A 26,442-nucleotide genomic window follows, 5' to 3' on the forward strand; every position below is an offset into this window, starting at 1 on the left:
TAATGTTTTTATTAAAGATAAAATTATTCCAATTTTTTAAATAAAATTAGAATAAACCCTTTTGAAAAGTTTGCAAATTTATATCGGTTAATATATAAATTTTAATTTCTCTTTATACTGATATTATTTTAATAGTAATAAAAATAATAATAACGATCATAATAATATTTAAAAATTATTTTATTCATATTCTATTATTATCTAAAGTTTAAACTAAAATTCATTTTTAAATCAATTTTTATTGAAAAATTCTACGAGAATTCAATTATTAAAAAAAAAAGTAAATTATTTATTAAATAATTGAATGTTTCTTAAAATTTATTTAAAATTGACAAATTTTTAAATAATAGAATTCTTTTGACGAATTTTAATAAAAAATTTTTAAAAATAGCTACTTTTTTCAAGGAATACGATTAAAATTGTATTAAAAATAATATAGAAATTCTGACATGAGTTTTATTATTTCTAAAAATATAATTGAATTATTGAGAAGAAACTTATAAAAAATTTGTAAATATTTGAATTCCTGTGAAATTTTTATTATTTATGAAAATAATTAAATGTTTGCGTAGAATTTTATAAAAATTGTTTTTAAATAAATTGAATTCTTTTGGGTAATTTTATTAAAATTTTTAAAAATAATTGAATTTTGAAGAAGAATTTTTTTATTTATAACAGATAATAATGGGATTTTGTCGAAATTTTTTTGTAAACTTTGAACATACATAATTAAATTTTGTGATAAGAATTTTATTACTTTTGAAAATAATTGAATTTCTGCAATCATTTGTAACTTCTTCAAAATTCAATTTTTTTAGTGTTTTTAACTAAAATTCTTCTATAAATCCATTATTTTTAATAAGGGAGGGTTCACAAATGATGTCACGTAATTTTTCGGGATTTTAGACCCCCCCTCCCCCTGTCACGCAATTTCATATGTAAAAATACATTGTGTCACGTATAGTAGAGACCCCCCCCCCCCTAATTAATTAAATATACATATTGACAAGTTTAATTAATTTTAGAAGATTTTGAATTATTAAAATTTTTCAAAGATTTAAGTCCATTCAAATTTCTAATTAAATTCATTCAACATTGAAATTTTATAAAATTTCAAATTCAAATCGTTTGAAGTTCATTTATTTATGAAAATAATGTAAACGCAACTCTTTTAAAATTGAATATACGAAGTGACAAAATTTAAATTATTAGTACCTTTAAAATTCCACTCAGATGGCAGTAGCGGATAGACAGACATCAGCGCCTCTAACAAATAAAAATTGAAGCTCCTGCTTACATTTGCTGCATCGGTAAATGAAAAAAGCTTAAAATTCTATTAATTAAATAAAGCGACGAATACCATTTTTAATTACCTTTTATTTAAATTTTACTATACGATATTAAATACAATATGAAAAATTTAATTAAGATTATTTGAAAAATCAATATAAATCTTTATTTTTCATTTATAAATGTTTTTGTAACTCCCGCTCTTTGAATGACACTTGTGACGTGTGTTGCCTCTGGAATTGATCCAGGTTGTGCACACGGGGAATGCGAGAGAGTGAAAAATAAAGTTTTTCTCCCAAAAAAGAGAGATTATCATTAAATCATGTTGGGTAAAAATACGATTTATTTTTTCCCCAAATTAATGAGTTTTTTGTATTTTTATTAAATTTTTTTGTGCTTCAGGTTGCTGCTGGTGTTGTTCAGCACTTCGTCCAAGATACAAACGTCTCGTTGATAACATTTTTCCTGTCAATCCTCAGGTAGGTTTTTGTATTTTCTTTAGAATTGAATTTTTATTTTGTACATAGTTTTAAGTTATTTTTTTGTAAATAGTAACTATCTATGAAATTATCGTCTTTAAATTACTTTTATTCGTTGACTCTTCTATTTTGAAGTTTTACCTTTTTTTAAATTTATACCATTTATACTAATTTTAAAATTCTTTTTTTAATTCTTTTTATATTTTTCAACTAGTCTCTACTTATTAGCTTCATTGTTATTCTTGATTTTGTTATTTTCGTATTTCTCAGCTCTTAATTATTTATACTTTTTGCGTTAATTTTTAATTTCTTTTTAAATTTTAATTAATTTTTCTCTGCATTTAATAATTTTAGTCTAGTGTTAATTTTTTTTGTACTCTCTACAGAAATATAAGATTTCGTGACTTTCAAAAAAATGTCCAACTTCTATTTTTTAAATTTTTTATTCAAGTTGAGATTATTTTTTGAGGTGAAAAATTTTTTCTTTCCGTACAATTTTTTTTTGTTCATTTTAGCTGCGATGACGTAATTCGTGACCTTAATTTAATTTTCCAATATTTGTAACATCAAATTTCAAAGAGATGTTCACTTATGTTGTATCATCTAATGAAGATTGAAGATCATCAATTTTTTTTAAATGATAGAGTCATGAAAAAAGAAGTTAAGTTAGATTTTAACATTTCTTGTAAAGCAATTATAACAAATTACATGTAATTAAACATGTTTGTTTATTTTTTTATGTTGAAATTTCAAAAGGCAGAAATTGAATTTTTTTTAACCATTAGTTGGAGAATTTTTCTTCATACCTGAAAATTACAAAGAAATTATCGGGTTTTTCCAGTAAAATTTATGATTTTCGGAGAAAAATTCTATATTTACTATCCTTTATTTTTGAATAAAATATAAAAAAATTAAATTAAAACTATGAAAATTTCGAAGAAAAATTTTATCTTTACTACTTTATTTTTGAATATAATAAATAAAATTAAAAAAAAATTAAAATTCTATTAAAAATATGACTTTATTTTTATTGAATGAGTATAACAGTGAAATTCGAGGTTCCAATAAAAAAATTATTATTTTAGGATGGATTGGTCAAGAATAATATGGAGAAGCTTACATTCTATTCACTGAGCAGTCCGGAAAAATTGGATCGAATTGGCGAATATTTATTTCAACGTGCTTCGAGAGATATTTACAGGTAACAAAAAATTAAATAAATGAAACAAGGAACGACAGGGTTGCCACGGGTCGGGGAATTCAGTAAAAAGTCAGGAATTTTTATTAAAAGTAATGGAAAATTAATTATTAGAATTCACAAGAAAATTCTGAATTTTTTTGTGTATTTTTTGTGTTTGACTCATAAACTATAAAATTACCACGAATTCTAATACAAAACCTTCAATTTTTTTCTATTTCTGGACAATAATTTCTATTTAAATAACTCAATTATTTTTTTCATAAATAATAAAAATTTCACAAGAATTCAATTTTTTTATTTGAAATACAAATATCATAAAATATTTCGAAAAAAATCAATTATTTAAAAAGATTTTTATAACATTCTTCGCAAGAATTAAATTATTTTTTTAAAAAATTCATAAGGTTCTCCGGAAGGATTCAATTATTAATTTATGAAAAATAAAATTATTCTCAAGAAATTCAATTATTTTTAAAAGTTTTAATAAAATTCGTTGCAAGATTCAATTATATTATTATAAAAGTAATAATACTCATCGTAGTATTTCATTTATTTTTAATACCTAAACTTTTATTAAAATTCTTCGCAAGAATTCAAATAATTAAAGAAAAAATTTAGTAAAGTTTTTCACAAAAATTCAATTATTTTCATAAATAACAAAACTCATCGCAGAATTTCAATTATTTTTAATACATTTTTAAACGAATTTCTCCAAAAATGTAATTATTCTTAAAAAATTTATTAAAAATCGTCAAATTCTTGGCAAAATTTCAATTGTTTTCAGAAGTTTTTCCCCATTTCAATGATTTTTAATATCTACTATTTTAATAAACTTTTTCAAAAGAATTCAAAAATAGCAATTTCTATTATTCGAACTTTTGATTATCTGAATCAGATCCTGATGCCTGAATTAGTTCGGATAATTCAGTTTCCACTGAATTTAAAAAATTATGAAATTTTAATAGTATAGTCATTAATGTCTTAAAAATAAATCCGGGAATAATTTAGTTTTAGGTCCGGGAAATCCGGGATTTTGCCGGAAATTTGAAAATCATAATTCACTAGACACCCTGAAAATCCATTGCAAAATTTGGATTATTTTCAAAAGTGATAAAATTCTTCGCAAAAATTCAATTATGTTCAAAAATTTGTTTAAATTCTCGTCAAAACTTCAATTATCTTTAGGAATATTAAAATTCTTCTCCGAAATTCAATTATTCTCAAAAAATCTTTAAAACATTGTCAACATTTCAATTATTTTCATAATTAACAATATTTATCACACGAATTCAATTATTTTCTAAAGTAATAAAATTCAATTATTTTCAAAAATTTTAATAAAATCCCTTGCAAAATTTGAATTATTTTCAAAAGTAATAAAATTCTTCGCAAAAATTCAATTATGTTCAAAAAATTTTTTAAACTCTCGTCAAAAATTTCAATTATCTTTAGGAATATTAAAATTTTTCTCCGAAATTCAATTATTTTCAAAAAATCTTTAAAACATTGTCAACATTTCAATTATCTTTATAAATAAATAGCAAAATTCTTCGACAAAATTCAGTGATTTTTTAAAAAATGTTATTAAAATTCATTAAACTATTTCAATTATTTTCATAATTAACAATATTTATCACACGAATTCAATTATTTTCTATAGTAATAAAATTTAATTATTTTCAAAAATTTTAATAAAATCCATTGCAAAATTTGAATTATTTTCAAAAGTAATGATATTCTTCGCAAAAATTAAATATTGTTCAATATCTACTACTATTGTCATAAAATTTACCAAAAGAATTTAATTATTTAAAAAAAAAATTTAATAAAATTCTACAACAACTTTTAATTATTTTCAAAAAATAATAAAAATTTCACAAGAATTTTATTAATAACAAATTTTTTTTTATAAATTTCTTCGCAATCATTCAACTATTTTCATAATTAATAACATTTTTACCGGGATTCAATTATTTTCGTAAATAATAAAATTCTTTTTAGGAATTCAATTATTTTCAATAGAATTTTAATCGAATTCCTCAAAAAAATTCTTAAAAATTTTATTAAAATTCGTCCAAAAAATTTAATTATTTAAAAATTTGTTGATAAAATTTTTAATTGGAATTGAATTCCAAGAAACATTCAATTGTTCAATAAATTATTTATTTTTGTATTTAAATAATTGAATTCTGGTAGAATTTTCTCATAAACATTTATTTAAAAATAGATTTCAGTTAAAATCTTGGATTATAATAATTGAATTCTTTCGAAGAATTTCATTAAAATTTTAAAAATAATCGAATTTTATTCAGACATTTTTTTAAAATTGTCTTAAAAATAATTGAATTTCTACCAAAAACAGTTTTATCAAAATTTTTTAAAATATTTGAATTTCTGCTAAAATTCTGATATTTTTGAAAATAATTGAATTCTTGCGAAGAATTTTATTAAGACTTTTGGAAATAATTGAATCACTGCAAAGATTTTTATTATTTTACGAAAATATTTAAATTCTTGCGAAAAATTTTATTAATATTTCTGAAAGTAATTGAAGATCTGCTAAGAATTTTGTTATTTTTAATTTATGCCAAGAATTTTATTAAAATTTTTAAAAATAATTGAATTCCTGTTAATTTTTTACAAGAATTTAATTATTTTTGAAAATTTTAATAAAATTCTTCGCAAGAATTCAATTATTTTCATAAATAATAAAATTCAATGCAGAATTTCAATTACTTTATTTATTTTTAATATAATTTTAATCGAATTTTGTCGAAAAATGTAATTATTCTTAAAAATTTCATTAAAATTCGTTGATAGAGTTCAATTATTTGAAAATTTGTTGATAACGATTTTTTATGGGAATTGAATTTTAAGAAACGTTCAATTCTTCAATAAATTATTTATTTGCATTTTTATTTGTATTTAAATAATTGAATTCTAGTAGAATTTTCTAATAAAAATTGATTTTCATTTCATAAAAATGAATTTCAGTTAAAATTTTAGATAATAATTGAATATTAAATGCAATAGAGCGTGAATTTTAAAAAATAATTGAATTTTGTAATTAATTTTTTTGAAAAAGTTTAATTGAGTTTTTTAATATTATTTTTAGTTTCTATTTTCTAGTATTTATTTAATTGAAGAATTTACGAATAATTGAAATTTCGTAAAATTGAATATTGTAAAGAAATGAATTTGAAAATTGTCGAAGAACTTTTTCGAAAATTATTAAAAATAATCGTTATAGGGTAACTGTACCAATTGTCGAGGGTTTTAGGCAACATGTGACTTTGACATTTTTTTCTCGGAAGTAAATGCACTTTAAAATTTGATTTTTGTATATTTGGACGAAGGATCTAATAATGTTTAATATTCATATTTATTTTTTTAATATAAACTAAATTGTTAAGCAAAAAATATATTTAAAAGTCAATCGAGCAAAAGCACCATTTGTCGATGGTCTTGTGCTAATTTCTCGAGGGTCTGTTCCAATTGTCGAGGGTATGACATTTTTAAACATATAACCCAATATAACCTAACAATTAACCTGTACAGATATTAGAAAATCGAGTAGATATTTATTTTTTCGATAAAAATATTATAGAACATTACCAGAAAACAAATATATTTATTTAACTATAATTGAATAATTTATAATATCGATATAAAACATTTTTATAGTAGATGATACAGGACAGAAAATTATTTAACTGTTTTTAAACTTTTATAAATATAAGTTAATTAAATTTAATCAATTTTGTTAATCAGACATTAATTGAAAAAATAAATTAATTTAAGTCACATTAAATTTGTAAACGAATAAAATATACTTTTATTACGAACTGTAAATATAATGGTTAATTATAATTAAACTATAGTACAAAATTTTTTAGTTTTAAATAATGCATTTTTTTATTAATTTTTTTTCGGTCTTCCTCGTTTTTTTGGTTGATTATTTTCTGTTGGTTGTAAATTTTTGGAGCATTTTTTTTCTTTTTCTCTGTACCTATAAATGTTTGGCATTTATGTTTGACGTTTAGTAAATAAACACTTAACCATCGATAAATGGTGTATCAGCGAAAAAAGTGACTACACCAATTTTCGAGTCATTACCTCGAAAAATGGAACTGTCAAAAAAAGGAACCAAATACCGATGATTTGCTTTTAAAAAATATTAAATATTTTTTTTAACAAAAAAACATGCATACAAAATTAATTTAGTTCGTGTACAAAATTATAATAATAATTTTGTACACAAAAAGTCATTATAAATACGTTTAATTTGCATTTCTAAAAATCTGTTTTAATCAACCTGAAGTATTAAGAAAATGGAGATTCGTGTAAATTTCACAGCAGTGAATTATAATATTAATTAAATAATTATTTTAGTAGAATCGCTACGAAATTTGTATATATAAATATACAGTTGAAAATACAAAGATTATTTAGAAATTTTTTTTGTTCTTAAATATTATATATTATACTATTTATCTAAAAAAGAAAATTATTATCCTCGACAATTGGAGCACCCTCGGCAATTGGTGCAGTTACCCTACCTAAAGAAGAATTTTAGATAAAAATTCTTAAAATAATAATTGAATTGATAATGATTTTAATTATTATAAATTATTTTTATTAATAATTATTATTAATTATTATAAAACATGAAGAAATCGATGACTTCGAGTCGAAGACTCGGAGTTATCGATTTCTTCATGTTTTATAGTTATGAAAAATTAAATTTCTAGTTTTAAGTAAAATGTTCTCTTATTTGATTCTTCCTGATTCTATTTTTGTCAGTTGGTCCGTAAATGGTCCGTAATTTTTAATTTTTGGTCCGTAAAGTCCGTATTTTTAAATACTTTCACTGCTTCGAGCCCTGAATTTGAAATTTTTGAAAATCTTATTCTTAGGAAAAAAAATAATAATTAACTATTTATTTAAAAATGAAGTTATTGATTGTTTCGAATAATTTTACAATTAAAGAAATTCGTAAATAAATGTTACAGCACATTTTTTTCAGTATCTAATCATTTTTAGAGTGAATCGCAGAATATATTCTTTAGGGTCAGGGAAAAAGTAAACATTTTTTCTGGAAATTAGGAAAAAACAAAATGAAATTTTTGTGGCAACCCTGAACGAGGATAAAAATAATATCCAACCCTATTTTGAACAAGGGTAATAAGTAACAAACACTGTGCCTAATTGAAGTAAACGACGTTTTTCCAGACGACGCAATGGATTCGTTATTATTGCAATGGAGGCGATGGATCAACTATTAGTAGCATGTCACGCACAAACATTAAATTTATTTGTCGAGAGTTTTTTGAAAATGGTTCAAAAACTCCTCGAATCAACGGATCCACAATTACAAATTTTAGCCACACAATCAGTGAGTTATTTAATTTCCAAGCCAATATGCATTTTATTGCATTTGTCTTCTCCTTTTAAATAGATCATCCTCTTAATATTTTTCAAATTTCATTAATAAAAAAGAAAAAAAAATTGATTCATTGCTTTATTGTATGATTTCGCTATTTTATATATGTTTCTTAATCGTAACTTACTTTACTAACGCCTCTTATTAAGTTGAACAAATTTCTTTCAATTTCTAGTTTGTTAAATTTGCCAACATCGAAGACGACACGCCGTCTTATCACACACGTTACGATTTCTTTGTATCAAAATTCTCTGCGATGTGCCACTCCAATCACGATGATCCCGCCATTCGCAAACAGATACGACTCGCAGGAATACAGGGCTTGCAGGGTGTTGTGAGAAAAACATTGTCCGATGATCTTGTGGAGAATATTTGGGAACCAGTTCACATGGATAAAATTGTTCCATCTCTTCTTTATAACATGCAAAACTCGAGGCAAGTTACAAAATAATGATGAAAACAAAAAAAGAATTTGATTTTACAGGCTTCGCACTCATCTACTAAAACCTACTATTTACTACTTTTTTTACGTTATGCTACTATTTGAGTATTTTTTTAAATTTCAGCCACTAAACGCTACTATTTCTGTTTTTTTTTAGAATTTTCACTACTTTAAATTCGCTGATACTAGAAATCAAAAAACTATTCTCAAAAATTATAATCAAATTCTTTAAATCGATTCAATTATTTTTAAAAAATATTCGAAATTGAATTACTTTCAAAATCGAGTATTTTCATAAAATTTAGTAAAAAAATTCAATTAATTAAAAAAAATTGATAAAATTCAACCAACATTCAATTATTTACATAAATAATCAAATTTCCACAGGAATTCAATTAATTTAGAATAACAATTTGAAAAAATCAATTATTTAACAAAATTTTTATACAATTCTTCAAAATTATTTAATTACTTTCACTAATAATAACATTTTCATTAAAATTCAATTTTTAAAAAAAATTTTTGATAAAATTCTAAGCTTTTTTTTAATTATTTTCATATATAATAAAACTCATCGAAGAATTTCAGTTATTTTTAATACTATTTTTAATTAATTAATCGAAAAATTCAATTATTTTCACAAAAAAAGTTTTCCACAAGAATTCAATTATTAAAAATAAAATGTTCATAATATTTCAGGGTGGCCACATGTCAGTAAAGTCAGTAAAGTCAAGGAAAAAACATTTTGTCAGTAAAGTCAGGGAAATGTCAGGAAAAAAATTTTTTGTCAGTAAAGTCAGGGAAATGTCAGGAAAAATTTTTTTGTCAGGGCAATTAAAGAAGAAGGGAAATGTCAGGAAAAAAAATTTTTTGTCAGTAAAGTCAGGGAAATGTCAGGAAATATTTTTTTTGTCAGGGCAATTAAAGAAATTAAGACGGTCATGCAATACATTTTTTGCTCTAAACAAAAAAATTTTTGTCAGGGAAATTCGTTGTTATGTCAGTAAAATGTCAGGGAAATTGATAAACTCAATCTTGCGGCCACCCAGTATTTATTATATTTCGAAAAAATTAATTATTTAAGACAATGTTTATAAAATGAAATTGTTTGCAACTATTCAATTATTTTCATAAATAATAAAATTTATCGTGGATGTAAATTATTTTTAATACAATTTTACAAGGATTGCTCAAAAAATGTAATTATTTTTAAAAATTTAATTTCAATTCCTCTAAAAAATCAATTATTTAAAAAAATTTTTTTTTTAAATTCTTTGGAAGAATTAAATTATTATTTACATATAAGTAAATATTTCTTCGAAAGAATTCAATTATGTCGATAAATAACAAAATTATTTCCGAAAATTCAATTATTTTGAGTCATTTTAATAAAATTCTTTTGCAAAATTCAATTATTTTCATAAATAATAAATAACAATATTCATCACAAGAATTCAATTATTTTTAAAAGTAATAAATTTCTTCTTGGAAATTCAATTATTTTAAGAAATTCGAATAGGTTCGCAAGAATTCAATTATTTTCACAAATTTTATAACATTTTTCATTGAAATTAAAATTTTCGATAAAATTGTAAGCAGGAATTCAATTATTTTCATAAATAATAAAATTCATCGCATGATTTCAATTATTTTTAATAAAAATAAATGTAGCTCAGTTGGTTAGAGCAGTCTACCGGCAATAGAAAGGTCGTGGGTTCGTATCCCACCATGCCCCCGATTTTTTCCTAATTCTTTGATATTTCAGAAATTATTAATTAATTTCGAAAAATATTTTTCAAGAAGGCAGGTTTCTGTATTTAGGACAGCTGCGCTGTCGATACATGAAATTAAGTGCTGTGTGAGAAGTTGATTCGGAAAGATTGTTAAATTCACCACCTTTAATTATTTTTAATAAAATTTTGCAAGAATTGTTTAAAAAATGGAATTATTCTTAAAAATTTAATTCCAATTCCTCGAAAAAATCAATTATTTAAAAAAATGTTTTTTTTAATTCTTTCGAAGAATTCAATTATTAATTTACAAAAATATTTTAGCATTTTTCACAGATATTGAATTATTTTCAGAAATTTTAATAAAATTGTTAAAAAGAAATCAATTATTTTAATTACAATTTTAATAATTTTTTTTTTAAATTACTCAATTATATTATTTTTGATTTTAATAAAAATGTTTCCAAGAATTCAATTCTTTTTAAACAATTTAATAAAATTTTTCTGAATAATTCAATTATTTTCATAAATAATAAAATTCTTCTCAAGAATTCAATTATTTTGTAAAATTTTAATAAAATCATTTGCAACTATTCAATTATTTTCATAATTAATAAAACTCATTGCAGAATTTCAATTATTTTTAATACAATTTTACAGGAATTGCTCAAAAAATGTAATTATTCTTAAAAATTTAATTTCAATTCCTCGAAAAAATCAGTTATTTGAAAAGATATTTTTTTACATTCTTTAGAAGAATTTAATTATTTACAAAAATAATTATATTATTACAAAAATAATTAATATTTTAATAAAATTCTTTGAACAATTCAATTATTTTCATAAATAACAATATTCATCACAAGTATTCAATTATTTTTAAAAGTAATAAATTTCTTTTTGGAATTTCAATTATTTTAAAAAATTCTTATAAAATCGTTCGCAAGAATTCCATTATCTTCATAAATAATAAAATGCTTTTTAGGAATTCAATTATTTTCATAAAAAAAAAATTAAAATGCCACACAAACATTCAATTATTTTCAAAAATTTTAATAGAATTCTTTGTAAAATTTAATTATTTTTAAAAACTTTTCGCAATTCAATAATTTTTAATATCTACTATTTTCATAAAATTTCTAAACAGAATTCAATTATTTTAAAAAAATTTTGTAAACATCTTCGTTAGAATTCAATTCTTTTCATGAATAATAAAAATTTCTCAAGAATTCAATCATTCACATTAGAATTTGCATAAAATTTGTCGAAAGAAATCAATTATTTAAAAAATTTTATAAAAGTTTTGGCAAGCATTAAATTATTTTTGTAAATATTTAAATTCTTTCACGAATAATAGACTTCGTTGCAGGAATTTAATTTTAAATAAAAATATTAAATAAATTAATATTTTTGATGAAAATTAGGAAAAAGTCAGGAAAAGAAAATTTAGAATGGAATTTTTGTCAGTTTTATGAAGTTTCTAAAACGAGTTTTTTTTTTTGTCGTCAAGTTTAATTTTTGGATACCTATTTTTTTTAGTTTGAAAGCTATACTACTTTTTGCTCCTTTTCAAAATTAATTATCGAATGCGAAGTCTGGATTTACTTTAGGAAATTAAGTTAATTAATTATTTTATTTCAACTAAAGTGGTCGCCGATTAATTTTAAAAAATTGTGATTTTATTTTTTCAAAAAAAAAAACTATTACTTTTCTACATTTATCGATTTTTTGTACAGGTATTTCGAAAAGCCGGATGGAACTCCAGAGAGTCCAACGGAGGAAAGATCGGATCCACCTCAATTTGCAGAGACTTGCATGAGAGAACTGGTCGGTCGCGCTTCCTTCGGTCATATTCGATGTGTCATAAAACCCATTCTAAGGTATTTTTTTCCGATATTCAAAAAATATTACAATTCTTTTTATTAGATACTAAACCTAATGTTTGATTCTTTCAGACATTTGGATCATCATCAGTTGTGGGTTCCCAACTTCTTTGCGATTCATACTTTCCGAATTATTATGTTCTCCATTCAGGTATATTCTTCCTCTACATCTTCTATTTTTTATTTCTAATTTTATAAATGATTAGAATCTAATTTTAAAATTGATCCACTAATTTTGTAAATTTTCTCTTTACCACAGTCACAATATTCCTACACAGTGGTGGAGGCTTTGATGACGCATCTCGACGATCATTCACAGTCGACTCCGAAAATACGAACAAGCATCGCTGATACATTATCGAAGATCATCTCAATTGCCGCCGGTGAAAGTGTCGGTCCATCCGTACTGGAGATAATTAGCTCTCTGCTCTCACATTTACGTGTGAGCGTGACACGTAATCAGGTCTCATCGAGTGACGAGCAACAATATCAAGAGGCTTTAATCAACGCACTCGGCGAATTCGCCAATCATTTGCCCGATTATCAGAAAATTGAAATCATGATGTTCATCATGGGTAAAGTCTCGTACAATCAATCGGATCGAATTAATTCCATTGGCAAGGGCGATGTTCTCCTTCAAAGTATTCTATTGAAATCTCTCCTGAAAGTCGGCACCAAATATCAAACAATACATTTAAATACAACATTTCCGCCTAGTTTCTTGCAACCATTACTCAGAATGTCATTGGCTTCCGACGCTGAAATGCGACTTCTCGTGCAACAAATTTTCCATACTTTGATCGATCGACACCGAAATAGTGCCAAATTTACAAAACCCACGTGAGTTGATATATTTTAAATTTTCCCTTCTTTCCAAAGCTCGAACTAGATTTGTAAATCCCGTAAAGTTACTTAAATTTGCTTCAAGTTCGAAAAAGTCAGTTTTTGTGATAAAAAGGTCCGTAAAGTCCGTAATTTTATTAAAAATTTCGTAAATTGTACGATATAATTTGGAGAATTTTAGAAAAATTATAAATGATTGCAGAAATTCAATTATTTTCAAACGTAATAAAATTCTTCGCAGAAATTCAATTATCTTCAAAAATTTTAAATTTTAATTCTCTTTATAAATAATAAAATTCTTCTCCGAAATTAAATTATTTTCAAAAAATTTAATTCCGAAAGAATCAATTATTTTTTTAAAAAATAAAAATTTCACAGGAATTCAATTATTTAAATAGGTAGAATTTGCATAAAATTTTTCCAAAATTCAATTATTTTCATAAATTTTAAATTTCTTCTCAAGGATTTAATTATTTTCATAAATAATAAAAATTTCAATTATTTACAAATTTTTTGTATAAATTTTTTCGCAATAATTCAATTATTTACATAAATAATTAAAACTTTTACAGGGATCCAATTATTTTCGTAGATAATAAAATTCTTTTTAGGAATTCAATTATCTTTACAAATAATTAAAATTCATCACGGAATTTCAATTATTTTTAATACAAATTTAATCGAATTTCTCGAAAAAATGTAATTATTCTTATAATTTTTATTAAAATTCGTCAAAAGAATTCAATTATTTAAAAATTTGTTGATAAAATTCTTTATTTATATAAATAATTGAATTCTAGTAGAATTTTCTAATAAAAATTGATTTAAAAATGAATTTCAGTTAAAATTTTAGATTATAATTGAATATTAAAAGCATTATAACGTGAATTTTTAAAAATAATTGAATTTTGAAATTAATTTTTTTTAAAAAGTTTAATTCAATTGTTCTTTATTTTATTTGAAGATTTAATTTTCTAATGTATAATTTAATTGAAGAATTTCGGAATAATTGAAATTTTGTAAAATTGAATTGTAAACTAATGAATTTGAAAATTTTCAAAGAACTTTCTCAAAATGTATTATAATAAGTAATGCCTATAGAAGAATTTTAGTTAAAAAGACTGAAAAAAAATTAATTTTGGAGAAGTTACAAATTATTTTAGAAATTCAATTATTTTCATAAATAATATAACTCAATGCAGAATTTCAATTATTTTTAATACAATTTTAATCAAATTCCTCGAGAAATGTAATAATTCTTAAAAATTGTAGTAAAATTCGTCAAAAAAATTCAATTATTTAGAAACCAATCAAAATTCTTGTTATAAAATTCTTTTGAAACAATTCAATTATTTTTTTCAAATATTTTTGGAAAATTTTTCGCAAGAATTCAGTTATATTTACACAAATAATCTTCGCAAAATTTCAATTAGAATAAAAAAATTTTCACAGAAATTCAATTATTTGAAATACAATTTTCAAGAAATAAAAATTTTTCGAAAGATATCAATTATTTATAATACAATTTCAATTAAATTATTAGAAATAATTGAATTATTCTTTTAAATTTTTATAAAATTTTTCAAAAAAATTCAATTACCTAAAATATTTCAGTAAAATAGTTTAAAATAAATTATTTTTAAAAATGTTGATAACATTTGTTTATAAGATTTAAATTAACTCCATAAATAATAGAATTCATGGCAAGAATTTAATTATTTTTAATACAATATTTATTAAATTATTCGAAATAATTGAATTGTGCTTTTAAATATTCATAAAATTCTTCAAAAAAATTCAATTATTTTTACAAATAACAAAAATTTTTCATAGAATTAAATTATTTTTAAGAAATTTAATACAGTTCGTTAAAAGAATTAAATTATTTTCATAAATAATAAAATCCTTTAGAGGATTTTTATTATTTTTAATACAATTATTTTAAATAAATTTCTCGAAAAATATTATTATTTTCAAAATTTTTATTAAAATTCTTTGAAAGAAATTAAATTCTTTCATAAAATTCTTTATAAGTATTAAATTTTAAGAAATAATTATTCAATTACTTATTTATTTTCGTATTCGAGTAATTGAATTCTTGTAGAACTTTCTAAAAAGATTTGATTGAAAAATAAATTTTAGTCATAATTTTAGATTATAATTGTATATTAAAAGCATTATAGTGTGAATTTTTAGAAATAATTGAATTTTTTTTAATGTTATTTGAAGTTTTTATTTTCTAATATTTTGAAAAATTTCCTAATAATTGAAATTTCGTAAAATTGAATATTGTAAACAAATAGATTTGAAAATTCTCAAAGAACTTTTTCGAAAATTATTAAAAATAATCGATTTAAAGAAGAATTTTAGTTTAAAATTCTTGAAAATAATAATTGAATTGATAATGATTTTATCACTCGGTCATCTTAAATTATTACAAAACATGAAGAAATTGATGACTCCGAGTCGACTCGGAGTTATCGATATCTTCATGTTTTATAGTTATGAAAAAATTTAATTTATAGTTTTAAGTAAAATATTCTCTTATTTGACTCGGACTGGTTATATTTTTGTCAGTAATTGGTCCGTAAATGGTCTGTAATTTTTCGTTTTTGGTCCGTAGAGTCCGTATTTTTAAATACTTTCACTGGTTCGAGCCCTGCTTCTTTCGTATAGTATTCTGTATTTTAAATTATATATCATTTTTTTTCAGAATTAACATTCTGGAGCTGGATTTAATGATAGAGAAATGCTCTCGTCCTGACGTGATATTCATACGGAAGCACGGTCCGGAAATTTATATGGCACTTTATGAATCTTTGGAAATGACAAACAATTCAGTGGAAAATATTGAATCGATCTACACGACCCTCGCACTATTGGCCGTTGAATTAGCCTCCGAGGAGACTATTCTCGAACTCCTGAGGCTTGTTCTAAGTCTTCAAGATCTTGCTCTCACAAGTGGACAAATCACAATGGCAGTCAAATTCAATCTTCACGCAATCGTCATTTCCCTTCTTGTTCTCATTTCCTACGTTTGTAATATTTCATCTCTCATGGATTATGCCTCAAAGGTACGTTACAATCTATAATTTATATATGAAAGAAAAAATTAACAACATAGATTACATTTATTCAAGAATTTATATATTAACAAATTTTATTAAACGTAAAAAATAGAATTTGGTATTTAGGGAAATTTTTACTAAAATTATTTCAAATATTAAATTAATTTAAAATTTGCTATTAAAGTAATCAAAAAAGAAATTAAAACCTATTAATAAAATATTGATAAATTCAGGGTGTCTACTAACCGGGAAAACCGTGAAATAGCCGGGAATTCTAAAAAACAATTCAATTATTTTCAAAAGTAATAACATTTTTCGCAGAAATTCAAATTATGTTGAAAATTTTTTTTTATTTCTCCTAAAAATGTGAATTATCTTTATAAATAATTGAATAATGAATTGTTTTTTTTCCACAATTCAATTATTCTCAAAAATTTTAATAAAATTCTACGCAAACATTTAATTATTTTCATAAATATGTAGTAACATTCTTAGGAAGGAATCAATTACTTTTATAAATAGTAAAATTCTTTGCAGAAATTCAATTAGTATCAATACATTTTAATAAAATTGAATTAATCTTTTCAATTATAAATTTATAATTATGAAAAGACAAGATTATTTTAAAAAATTGAAAAAATTCTTTGTTTAATTCAATTATTTTCCAAATTTTTAATTAAAATTATTAAAAGAAACATTATTTTCAAAAAATTTTAAAAAACTCGTCAAAAGAATTTAATTATTCGTAAAAACTCTAATAAAAATTTTGGAAGCCATTTGTAGATTTATTTATGTTCGAAATAAAATAAATTTAAATTTGACGAGAAAAAAACTGGGAAAAATTAGTACAAAGCCGGGAAATATCTGGGAATTTTGTTGAACGAAAATAGTAGACACCTTGAAATTTCTATCTTTTTCCGTGCGATGAATTATTCGTATTTTCTCTTTAGTCGGTACAGTATAAAATTTTCCATGTTTTCAAGAAACAAAATATTTTGAAAAGGTTTAATACACAGATATGAACAATTTGAAACAACTTTTTATTAGAAAATACAAGGTACTAAGTAAAGTGAATTTTTATTCGTCACATTTTCTTCAGACAAGATTTTCGAAGTCAAGTGAATCTGAAAATAAAAGAATTTCATTTTAGTGACAGTGGAGAAAAAATTTAAAATTATGTTTTGATTTAAAAACAGGTGGTCGATGAAAGATTGAAGGAAGCGATATACTTACTGCCGGATTTACGTTCTCAATACGACATCAATTTACCGTCGCGAATTCCTCCAGCTTTGCTTGTGGATCAAACGGTCGTGAGCGAATGTCTCAAGGGCTTGGGTCTTGAAACGGGAAAGCTTCATCAGGGCTCCGGATATAGCGGAAGTTCCATGCAACACAGACATTCCTGGGTCGATAGCGCTGGCAGAAATTCATTGGCGGACATCAACAATGGCACAAACGAAGTCGACAGCGGTGGTTCTTCTCCTGGCGTTCAAAAGGTGCTGAAAAATGATAAAAATAATAGTGATAACAATTACAATAATAATTCATAATTCTACTTTATATTACTAAATTAATTCTCAACATAAATTTTTATTTTTCCCCTTTTCCAGAAATTACCAGGGGAGGAATTAACTTTCGAGAATATGAAACGAATTTTAACGGAGAATAATAATAATAATCAAATTGTCGAGGAAGAAAAGCGTGTGCAAATCTCGCAGCTATTTCAAAGTGCACCCTTTGAAGATCTAGTCAATAAAACACAACCGAAGGTAATAAATTTTCATTTCTTATTACAAATTTTATCAAGAATATATTACTGACAATAAAAATGAAATTTTTATTTTATTTTAGAACGATGCCTTACAGAACAAACTTTCCGAGATATTTAACACTTTAACAATTGAGCCGAAAATTCCCATAACACAAGGTACAACACCATCGGATTCCAAGCCGACACAACTCCCTGCGTATGAAATTCATTTTCCCGAATTATTTGTCTATTAAAAATTCTTTATACAATTGTTTATTAAATTTCAAAGAAATTCTTTTAAAAATTTTCGTCACAAATTGTGATGAATTGACAAAAAATAAATATATATTTATTTATTATTTCGATCATGTCAAAACATATATACCTATATATAAAAAATTATGAAATGACAAATGTATTGTAAATATAATTCTTTTAGTTCAATGTAAAGTATTTACATTCGTTTATTTATTTTGTTATTTGTTAAGGAATGATGAAAAAAACTTGTTAAATACTGTTACAAAAACAAAGTGTTGCGTAAGAAAATGTATAAATAATATTGTTCTTCTTTAAGGTGTTGTTTAATTCTAAGAATGTTAATATAAGTACAAGAGTAACGATATTTATCACAAATTTGTGATAAGTATTATTATTTATTCACATTATTAGAATGTTCACAAAAGTCGAAAATTTCTTTTTAATAAATGGTATTTTTCTTAAATATATGCTTCAATTTATTCAGGGTTGCCACAGGTCAGGAAAAGTAGAATTGGTCAGGGATTTTTATTAAAAACTCTGGAAAAAATTAAATGTTTAGAATTTATAAGAAAATTATGGATTTTTGTGTCTTTTTGTTTGCCTCATAAACTATGAAATTACCACGAATTCTAAAACACTTCAAATTTTGTCTACTTCAATTATTTTCAAAAATAATAAAGTTCAATTATTTTTAAAAATTTTAATAAAATTCATGTCAAATTTTTAATTATTTTTAAAATGTTACATTAATAAATTCAATGATTTTTAATATTTTACTATATTAATAAAATTTCCCAAAGGAATTCAATTATTAAACATAAATTTTGATAATATTCTATACAAACATTCAATTATTTTCAAGAAAGTAAAAATTTCACAGAAATTCATTTATTTAAAATAGAATTTGCATAAATTTTTAGGAAAAAATCAAATGTTTAAAAATTTTACATTAAATTCTCCGCAATAATTCGATTATTTTCATAAATTTCACAATTCTTTTTAGGGATTAAATTATTTTCATAAATAATAAAATCATTTGGTGGAAGTCAATTATTTTCATAAATAACAATATTCATTACAAGAATTCAATTATTTTCAAAAGTAATAAAATTCTATTATTTTCAAAAATTTTAATAAAATTCATTTCAAAATTTCAATTATTTACAAAAAATTTTTTTAGTTAATAATTCGTACATTTATTATTTTATTAAAATTTCCCAAAAGAATTCAATTACTTAAAAACAATTTTAATAAAATTCATTGCAAAATTTCAATTATTTTCTACAATAATAAAAATTTTACAGGAATTTAATTATTAAAAATAGAATTATCATAAAGTTTTTCGAAAAGAATCAGTTGTTTGACACTTTTTTTTATAAAATTCTTCACTATAATTCAATTATTTTCATAAATAATAAAACTCATTATAGAATTTCAATTATTTTTAATTCAATTTTAAATAAATTCCTCGAAAGAATTCAATTATTTGAAAATTTGTTGATAAAATTATGTATTTTTCGGTATTTTAAGGAACATTTAATTATTCAATAATTAATTTTAAAAATTAATTTCAATTAAAGTTTTAGATAATAATTGAATTTTTGAGAAGTTACTAATAATTTTAATTTTTAGAAATAATTGAATTTTGTAATGCTTCCAAATTAAAATCTTTGAAAATTTAAAAAGAATTTTATGAAAAATTATTAAAAATACTTGATTTAAAGAAGAATTTTAATTACAAATTCTAGAAAATAATAATTGAATTGAAATAATGAAAATAATTTTAAAGAAGTTACAGTAACAATATTCTTATATTATAAATATTAAATCATGATTTTATCACTATTAGAGGTGATAAAAATAATATTTCTTTGATTATCTAATCATTTTTAGATTTTTTGTTTTTTACGCATATATTATTGTCAAATTATAATAAATAATTACATTATTTAGTAAATTAACTTACTTTTAAATTTATTTTTTTTTTACATATTTAGGATTTCAACATTCTTTTTAGTATAATACAAATATATAAGTATTTTATTTCTATACTTATTATATAAATTATTTATTGTAATGATAAGAAATTTGTAAAATTAGGTTATGTTAAGATAAATTATTAGTTCAACACACTTTTTTAATTACAAAGAACGAAAAAAAAAATATTTTGTTTTTTAGAAGATAAAAAAAATTTTCTTTCAACTATTTTCTCAGGAAATTATAAAAATTTGGAATGTGACCTAGACAGGTAGCGCCCCTGACGGTCGCTATAGCAGTCGAAATTTCTTTTCCGACGGGACCACATTTTTTCGGAAACCGCATTTCGGTGGCATCAAATCTCGAGGTAAGTAAATTTTTATGTCATAAAACGAGACTTTATACATGAAATATTTAAAAATCTACAATAAACAATTGTCCCTAAAGTTTGTTACATTCGTTTTATTCCATTTTCTTCAAGTTTTCGTATTTTCATTTCACAGAAAACGCAAACATGGGCGTGAGAGTGGAATCGATTACACCTGGCGATAGTAAGTATTTACGTGAATTATATCACACGATTTTCTATTTCTGTCTCAACTACTATTATTCCTCTGCACGCTTACTAAGCTTTAAAAATTTATTTTTCTAAAATTTACTTCTACCGTACATTTCATTTTACCAAGTACTTTAAAAATTTATAAATGAATCTTTCTATATATATGCGTATAAAAGATCATCAAGTATAATTTTTCCGGCTCCAGCAGCGCTTTCTTTTTCTCGTAAGACAATTTTTTTTTGTCAATCTTTACTTCCTTAATTTCAATATAAAGGAGTTAAAAAAAATTGTGGACAAATAAGAACAAATTAATAATAATAATTTTATAAATTTAAATTTTTTCCTCTTCCTCTCCAGGCAGAACTTATCCCAAGACTGGACAAACCGTTGTCGTACACTATACAGGTATGTAAACTTAAATTTTTTACAAAACCTCTTTAGAATCATAACCTCGAAATTGTATTTCGAATCACGATTCTACTAATATTTCCGGTTAATAAAAATTTGATTGAAAGAGTTAAAATATTGCATAACATAGATAAAAAAATACAGAAAATTAAAAATTACGATAATAATTCTAGTATTAAAAAAAATTTAATTAAATTTCTTTGAATTTCGTATGAACTTTAATAATTTTCCTGTCAATAATAAAATTATCAGGACTCGAACCAGGTCCGTAAATTCCTTAATGGTGCGTAAATTTGCTTAAAATCCGTAAAAGTCAGTTTTTTTGAAAAAAAAAATTTCAATTATTTTCAAAAATTTTCCTCAATTCAATGATTTTCAATTTCTACTATTTTCATAAAATTTGCCAAAAAAATTCAATTATTTAAAAAAAAATTAATAAAATTCTACTCAAACCTTTAATTATTTTCATAAAATAATAAAAATTTCACGGAAATTAAATTATTTACAAAATTTTTTATAAACTTCTTCGCAATCATTCAATTATTCATAAATAATAAAATTTTTACAGGGATTCAATTATTTTCGTAAATAATAAAATTCTTTTTAGGAATTCAATTATTTTCATAAATAATAAAACACATTGCAGAATTTCAATTATTTTTAATACAATTTTCATCGAATTCCTCCAAAAATGTGATTATTCTTAAAAATTTTATTAAAATTCAAATTTTATTCCAGATTTTTAGAAAAATTTTTATTTCATTTTCTAGAATTTTGAACTAAAGTTTTACTCAAAACTTTAATTATTTCTCAAATTATTTAGATATATAATTATTGAATTATTTTTATGAATGGCACATTTTTCGATAGAATTCAATTATCTTCAATACAATTTTTATAAAATTTTTCAAATGAATTTAATTATTTTAAAAAAATTTAATATTAATTAGAATATTTTTTAATAAGAAATCAATTACTTTGAATACAATTTTATTTGATTTATTCCTAGAAAGAATTATAATTTTCTTCGCAAGAATTCAATTATTTTCAAAACTTTTAATAAAATTCTTCGCAGAAATTCAATTATTTGCAAAAATTAATAAAATTATTCACAGCAATTCATTTATTTTCCAAAAATAATGAAATCCTTCGAAGGAGTTCAATTATTTATTTAAAAAAATAAAATTCTTCACAGGAATTCAATTATTTTCAAAATTTATTATAAAATTCTTCGCAGGAATTAAATTATTTTCAAAAATTAATAAAATATTCACAGGAATCCAATTATTTTCAAAATTTATTAAAATTATTCGCAGGAATTTAATTATTTTCAAATTAAAATTCATTCATTCGAAAAAATTGAATTACATATTTAAAAAATTTTTAATAAAATTTTTTATGGGAATTCAATTTTCAGAAACATTCAATTATTCAATAAATTATTTATTAATTTGGTTTTTTTATAATTTAATTCTCTTAAAATTTTCTAAAAAAATTTGATTTAAAATTGAATTTTAGTTAAAATTTGAAATAATAATTAAATATTAAAAGCATTATAGAGTAAATTTTTAGAAATAATTGAATTTTGAAAAGGTTTCAATTAATTTTTTTCGGAATCTTAAAGAAATCAAAGGTAAGATTATTTTAGTGTTTATTTCATTCAATTCTGTGAAGCTATTCAAAAGTTATTCAATTATTATTTAATAACTTTTTTGTTTATAAAAATATTGTATAAACATAATATAAAAAACTTTTTCGTTTTTTTATGCTGAATTTTCTCCAAAAAAAATTAAGTGATTTGGTTGAGATGGAAAGAAGATATAACGATTTCAAAATTTTTCCAAAATTTTGACATCTCAAAAACTACTGAATATTTTGACGTAATATTTGGTGGAAATATTTCTTTTTATGTGTAGATTAAAATTCCTAAATTTCATTGCAATTGGTTTACTTACTCCGAAAAAACTAAAATCTCCCATGGAATCGCACTTAATTTAATTTTTTTATATTATTTGAAGTTTATATTTTCTAAAATATATTTAATTGAAGAATTTACAAATTATTGAAATTTCGTAAAATTGAATATTGCAAACAAATAGATTTGAAAATTGTCAAAGAACTTTTTCGAAAATTATTAAAAATAATCGATTTAAAGAAGAATTTTAGTTTAAAATTCTTGAAAATAATAATTGAATTGATAATGATTTTATCACTCGGTCATCTTAAATTATTACAAAACATGAAGAAATTGATGACTCCGAGTCGAAGACTCGGAGTTATCGATATCTTCATGTTTTATAGTTATGAAAAAATTTAATTTATAGTTTTAAGTAAAATATTCTCTTATTTGACTCGGACTGATTATATTTTTGTCAGTAATTGGTCCGTAAATGGTCTGTAATTTTTCGTTTTTGGTCCGTAGAGTCCGTATTTTTAAATACTTTCACTGGTTCGAGCCCTGAATCATGCAAAATTACTAAAAGGACGAATAGGTATTTTTATTTCGATTAAAAAATTTGATTTTTTAGTAAAAAATGTAATAAAAATATATTTCTCCTTAAAAAATGAAATTGAAACAAAAAATTGTTTAACAAATTTTTAAAAAATTTCAATCAATAAATTGTATAAGTATACACATTCTGCTTGGTCGTGACTGCATAAAATTTTCCATGTTTTCAAGAAAAAAATTATTTTTTTTAAGGGTGAAACACAAAGAAACAATATTTAAACAACTTTTTATTAGAGAAAATATACATTTAAAGATACGAAATAAACAAATGGTTTGTAGGTACTTTAAAGGACGGTAAAAAGTTCGATTCCAGTAGAGACCGAGGTGTGCCATTCAAATTCAAGATCGGCAGAGGCGAAGTTATCAAAGGTTGGGATGAAGGCGTTGCTCAAATGAGTGTCGGACAACGTGCAAGATTAATTTGCTCTCCAGATTACGCTTATGGTTCTCGAGGACATCCTGGAATATATCCTTTTACTACTTTATATTCTAGAACCATATTCTCGTCAAATTTAATTTAAAAATCACCAAAATTAATTTCTATACATAGTTTATTATTTTTTTAAATAAGCGTACAAAAAGACATACATTCAAAGCCTTTGCGACCTATTAAAAAAATATTAATAAACTATAATAATTTTGTATTTTCAAACATTAGAACAAAATTTAATGGAAATATTCTAAAAAATATTTTTTTTTTCACTTTTCGCTATTTTTTTTACGTTACCATAAATTTAGTTTCATATAAAGCAATCATTTCAGGTCACTGCTTTTGTGTGATCTATTTATAACTTGAATGTGTTATATCTTGAATGTATTTCCAACAGGTAATCGAGTTTTGCTGCATTGTAAAAAAATTCCATTAAATTTTATAGTAAGAGATATAAAGACTAAAACATTATAAATATTATTAAATTGAAGAATCGAAAAATTAACAATTTTACATCACAAAAACTAAGAATAAAATTTTTTTTTAATTTTAAATAGAAAATCGTAAAAATATAAATTTTAATTATGTTTATAAATATTTTTATATTAATATAATATTTATAATTAATATATTCTCCTTGACAAAAGCACACTATTCCGCCCAATGCTGAGCTCACCTTCGATGTTGAGCTGATAAAAGTGGAACCATGAACATCCTCTCCTGAAAAAAATAAAAATCGACCAAATTTCCTCGATTTCAACAATCACGGAATTTTAAACTGTAATAAAAATTGCATTTTACTATCGGGTTTATTGAACCTTGTGTTTAGGAGATTTCCTCAAATATAGACGGCGCACTTAATCACTAAAAAATTTAATTAATCTTCAATTTCTTAATTAAATAAAAAAAACCCAATGAAAAATGAAGAACTTAAAAATTTTTCCTAAAACAAGGTCGATATATAAGATATTTTCATGAATTTCTAGAATCTGAAATGTTAACAACACTTTTTCTTCACTATATCATTAAATTACATTTTCCAAAAGTCAAAACAAAATATAAAAATATATATATGTACTTTGTTCATTCCAATTTATTCTTAGCAATTTTGTAATCTTCTAGTGCATTTTGTACAAAGAAAAAAAAATTTGCATTCAATCAGTAATAATTATGATCGTTTGTATCAATTCTGTAAACTACAATAAAAGCTGTCTTAATCTTAAACAATTAAAAATTATTACCTCAAATTTAATCAATATTATTTTCCTTTTACCCTTCAGGGTTGCCAAAAAAATGTAATTTTGTTTTTCCCTGACTTTTCACTGGTTTCCAGAAAAAAAGTTTGAATTTTTCCCTTGACCCTAAAGAATATTCTGTGATTCACACTAAAAATGATTAGATATCCAAAAAAAATTTTCTATTACATTTATTTACGAATTTCCTTAATTGTAAAATTATTCAAAACACCTTTAAAATTATTTTCATCATTCCACTTCAATTATTATTTTCTACAATTTTTAAATAAAATTCTTCTTTAAATCGAATTATTTTAAATAATTTTTGAAAAAGTAGGTACTTTTTTGAGAATAATTTTCAAAATCATTTGTTTACAATTCAATTTTACGTGAAATTTCAATTTATTCGGAAATTCTTCAATTAAATATACATTAGAAAATAAATAGTTTGAATATCTAATTTTAAAAAATGCTTTTTGAAAAAATTAGTTTCATAGAATTTTTAATTAAAAGTAGGAAAAATTCAAATTTTCAAAGATATTAATTTGTAAGCTTTACAAAATTCAATTATTTCTAAAAATTGCAATTATTAGTAATTTCTCCAAAATTCAATGATTATCTCAAACTTTAACTGAAAGTAATTTTTAAATTAATTTTCATTAGAAAATTCTGCGAGAATTCAATTATTTAAATACAAAAATAAATAATTTATTGAATAATTGACTGTTTCTTAAAATTCAATTCTCATAAAGAATTTTGTCAAAAAATTAAATAATTAAATTTTTTCGATGAATTTGTCGAAATTGTTTTTAAATAATTGAATTCTTTTGGGAAATTTTATTAAAATAATAGATATAATATATACAAATCATTAAATTAGAAAAAAAAATTTGAAAATAATTAAATTTTATTACTTTTGGAAATAATTGAATTCCTG

The 26,442-nt window shown here is 22.3% G+C and overlaps 2 protein-coding genes across 2 annotated transcripts; both read left to right on the top strand.

Moving 5' to 3' along the window:
- The first annotated feature begins 1,511 nt into the window (after positions 1-1,511).
- LOC122513043 (protein EFR3 homolog cmp44E) lies at positions 1,512-18,852 on the top strand. Its single transcript, XM_043629276.1, has 12 exons — positions 1,512-1,619; positions 1,693-1,769; positions 2,855-2,970; positions 8,203-8,365; positions 8,589-8,848; positions 12,322-12,465; positions 12,541-12,619; positions 12,728-13,308; positions 16,025-16,385; positions 17,576-17,875; positions 17,990-18,148; positions 18,231-18,852. Exons 1-12 carry the CDS (start codon positions 1,613-1,615, stop codon positions 18,381-18,383), a joined length of 2,400 nt encoding a protein of 799 aa, XP_043485211.1. The 5' UTR covers positions 1,512-1,612; the 3' UTR covers positions 18,384-18,852.
- A 1,772-nt stretch (positions 18,853-20,624) lies between these two features.
- LOC122513047 (peptidyl-prolyl cis-trans isomerase Fkbp12) lies at positions 20,625-25,494 on the top strand. The gene is made up of 5 exons (XM_043629280.1): positions 20,625-20,731; positions 20,868-20,915; positions 21,281-21,328; positions 24,120-24,306; positions 24,923-25,494. The coding sequence occupies exons 2-5, from the start codon at positions 20,879-20,881 to the stop codon at positions 24,978-24,980; spliced, it is 330 nt and encodes a 109-aa protein (XP_043485215.1). The 5' UTR covers positions 20,625-20,731; positions 20,868-20,878; the 3' UTR covers positions 24,981-25,494.
- The last annotated feature ends 948 nt before the right edge of the window (positions 25,495-26,442 follow it).

This window comes from Leptopilina heterotoma, unplaced genomic scaffold, assembly GCF_015476425.1.
Source record: "Leptopilina heterotoma isolate Lh14 unplaced genomic scaffold, ASM1547642v1 Lhet_131, whole genome shotgun sequence".
Classification (NCBI taxonomy): domain Eukaryota; kingdom Metazoa; phylum Arthropoda; class Insecta; order Hymenoptera; family Figitidae; genus Leptopilina; species Leptopilina heterotoma.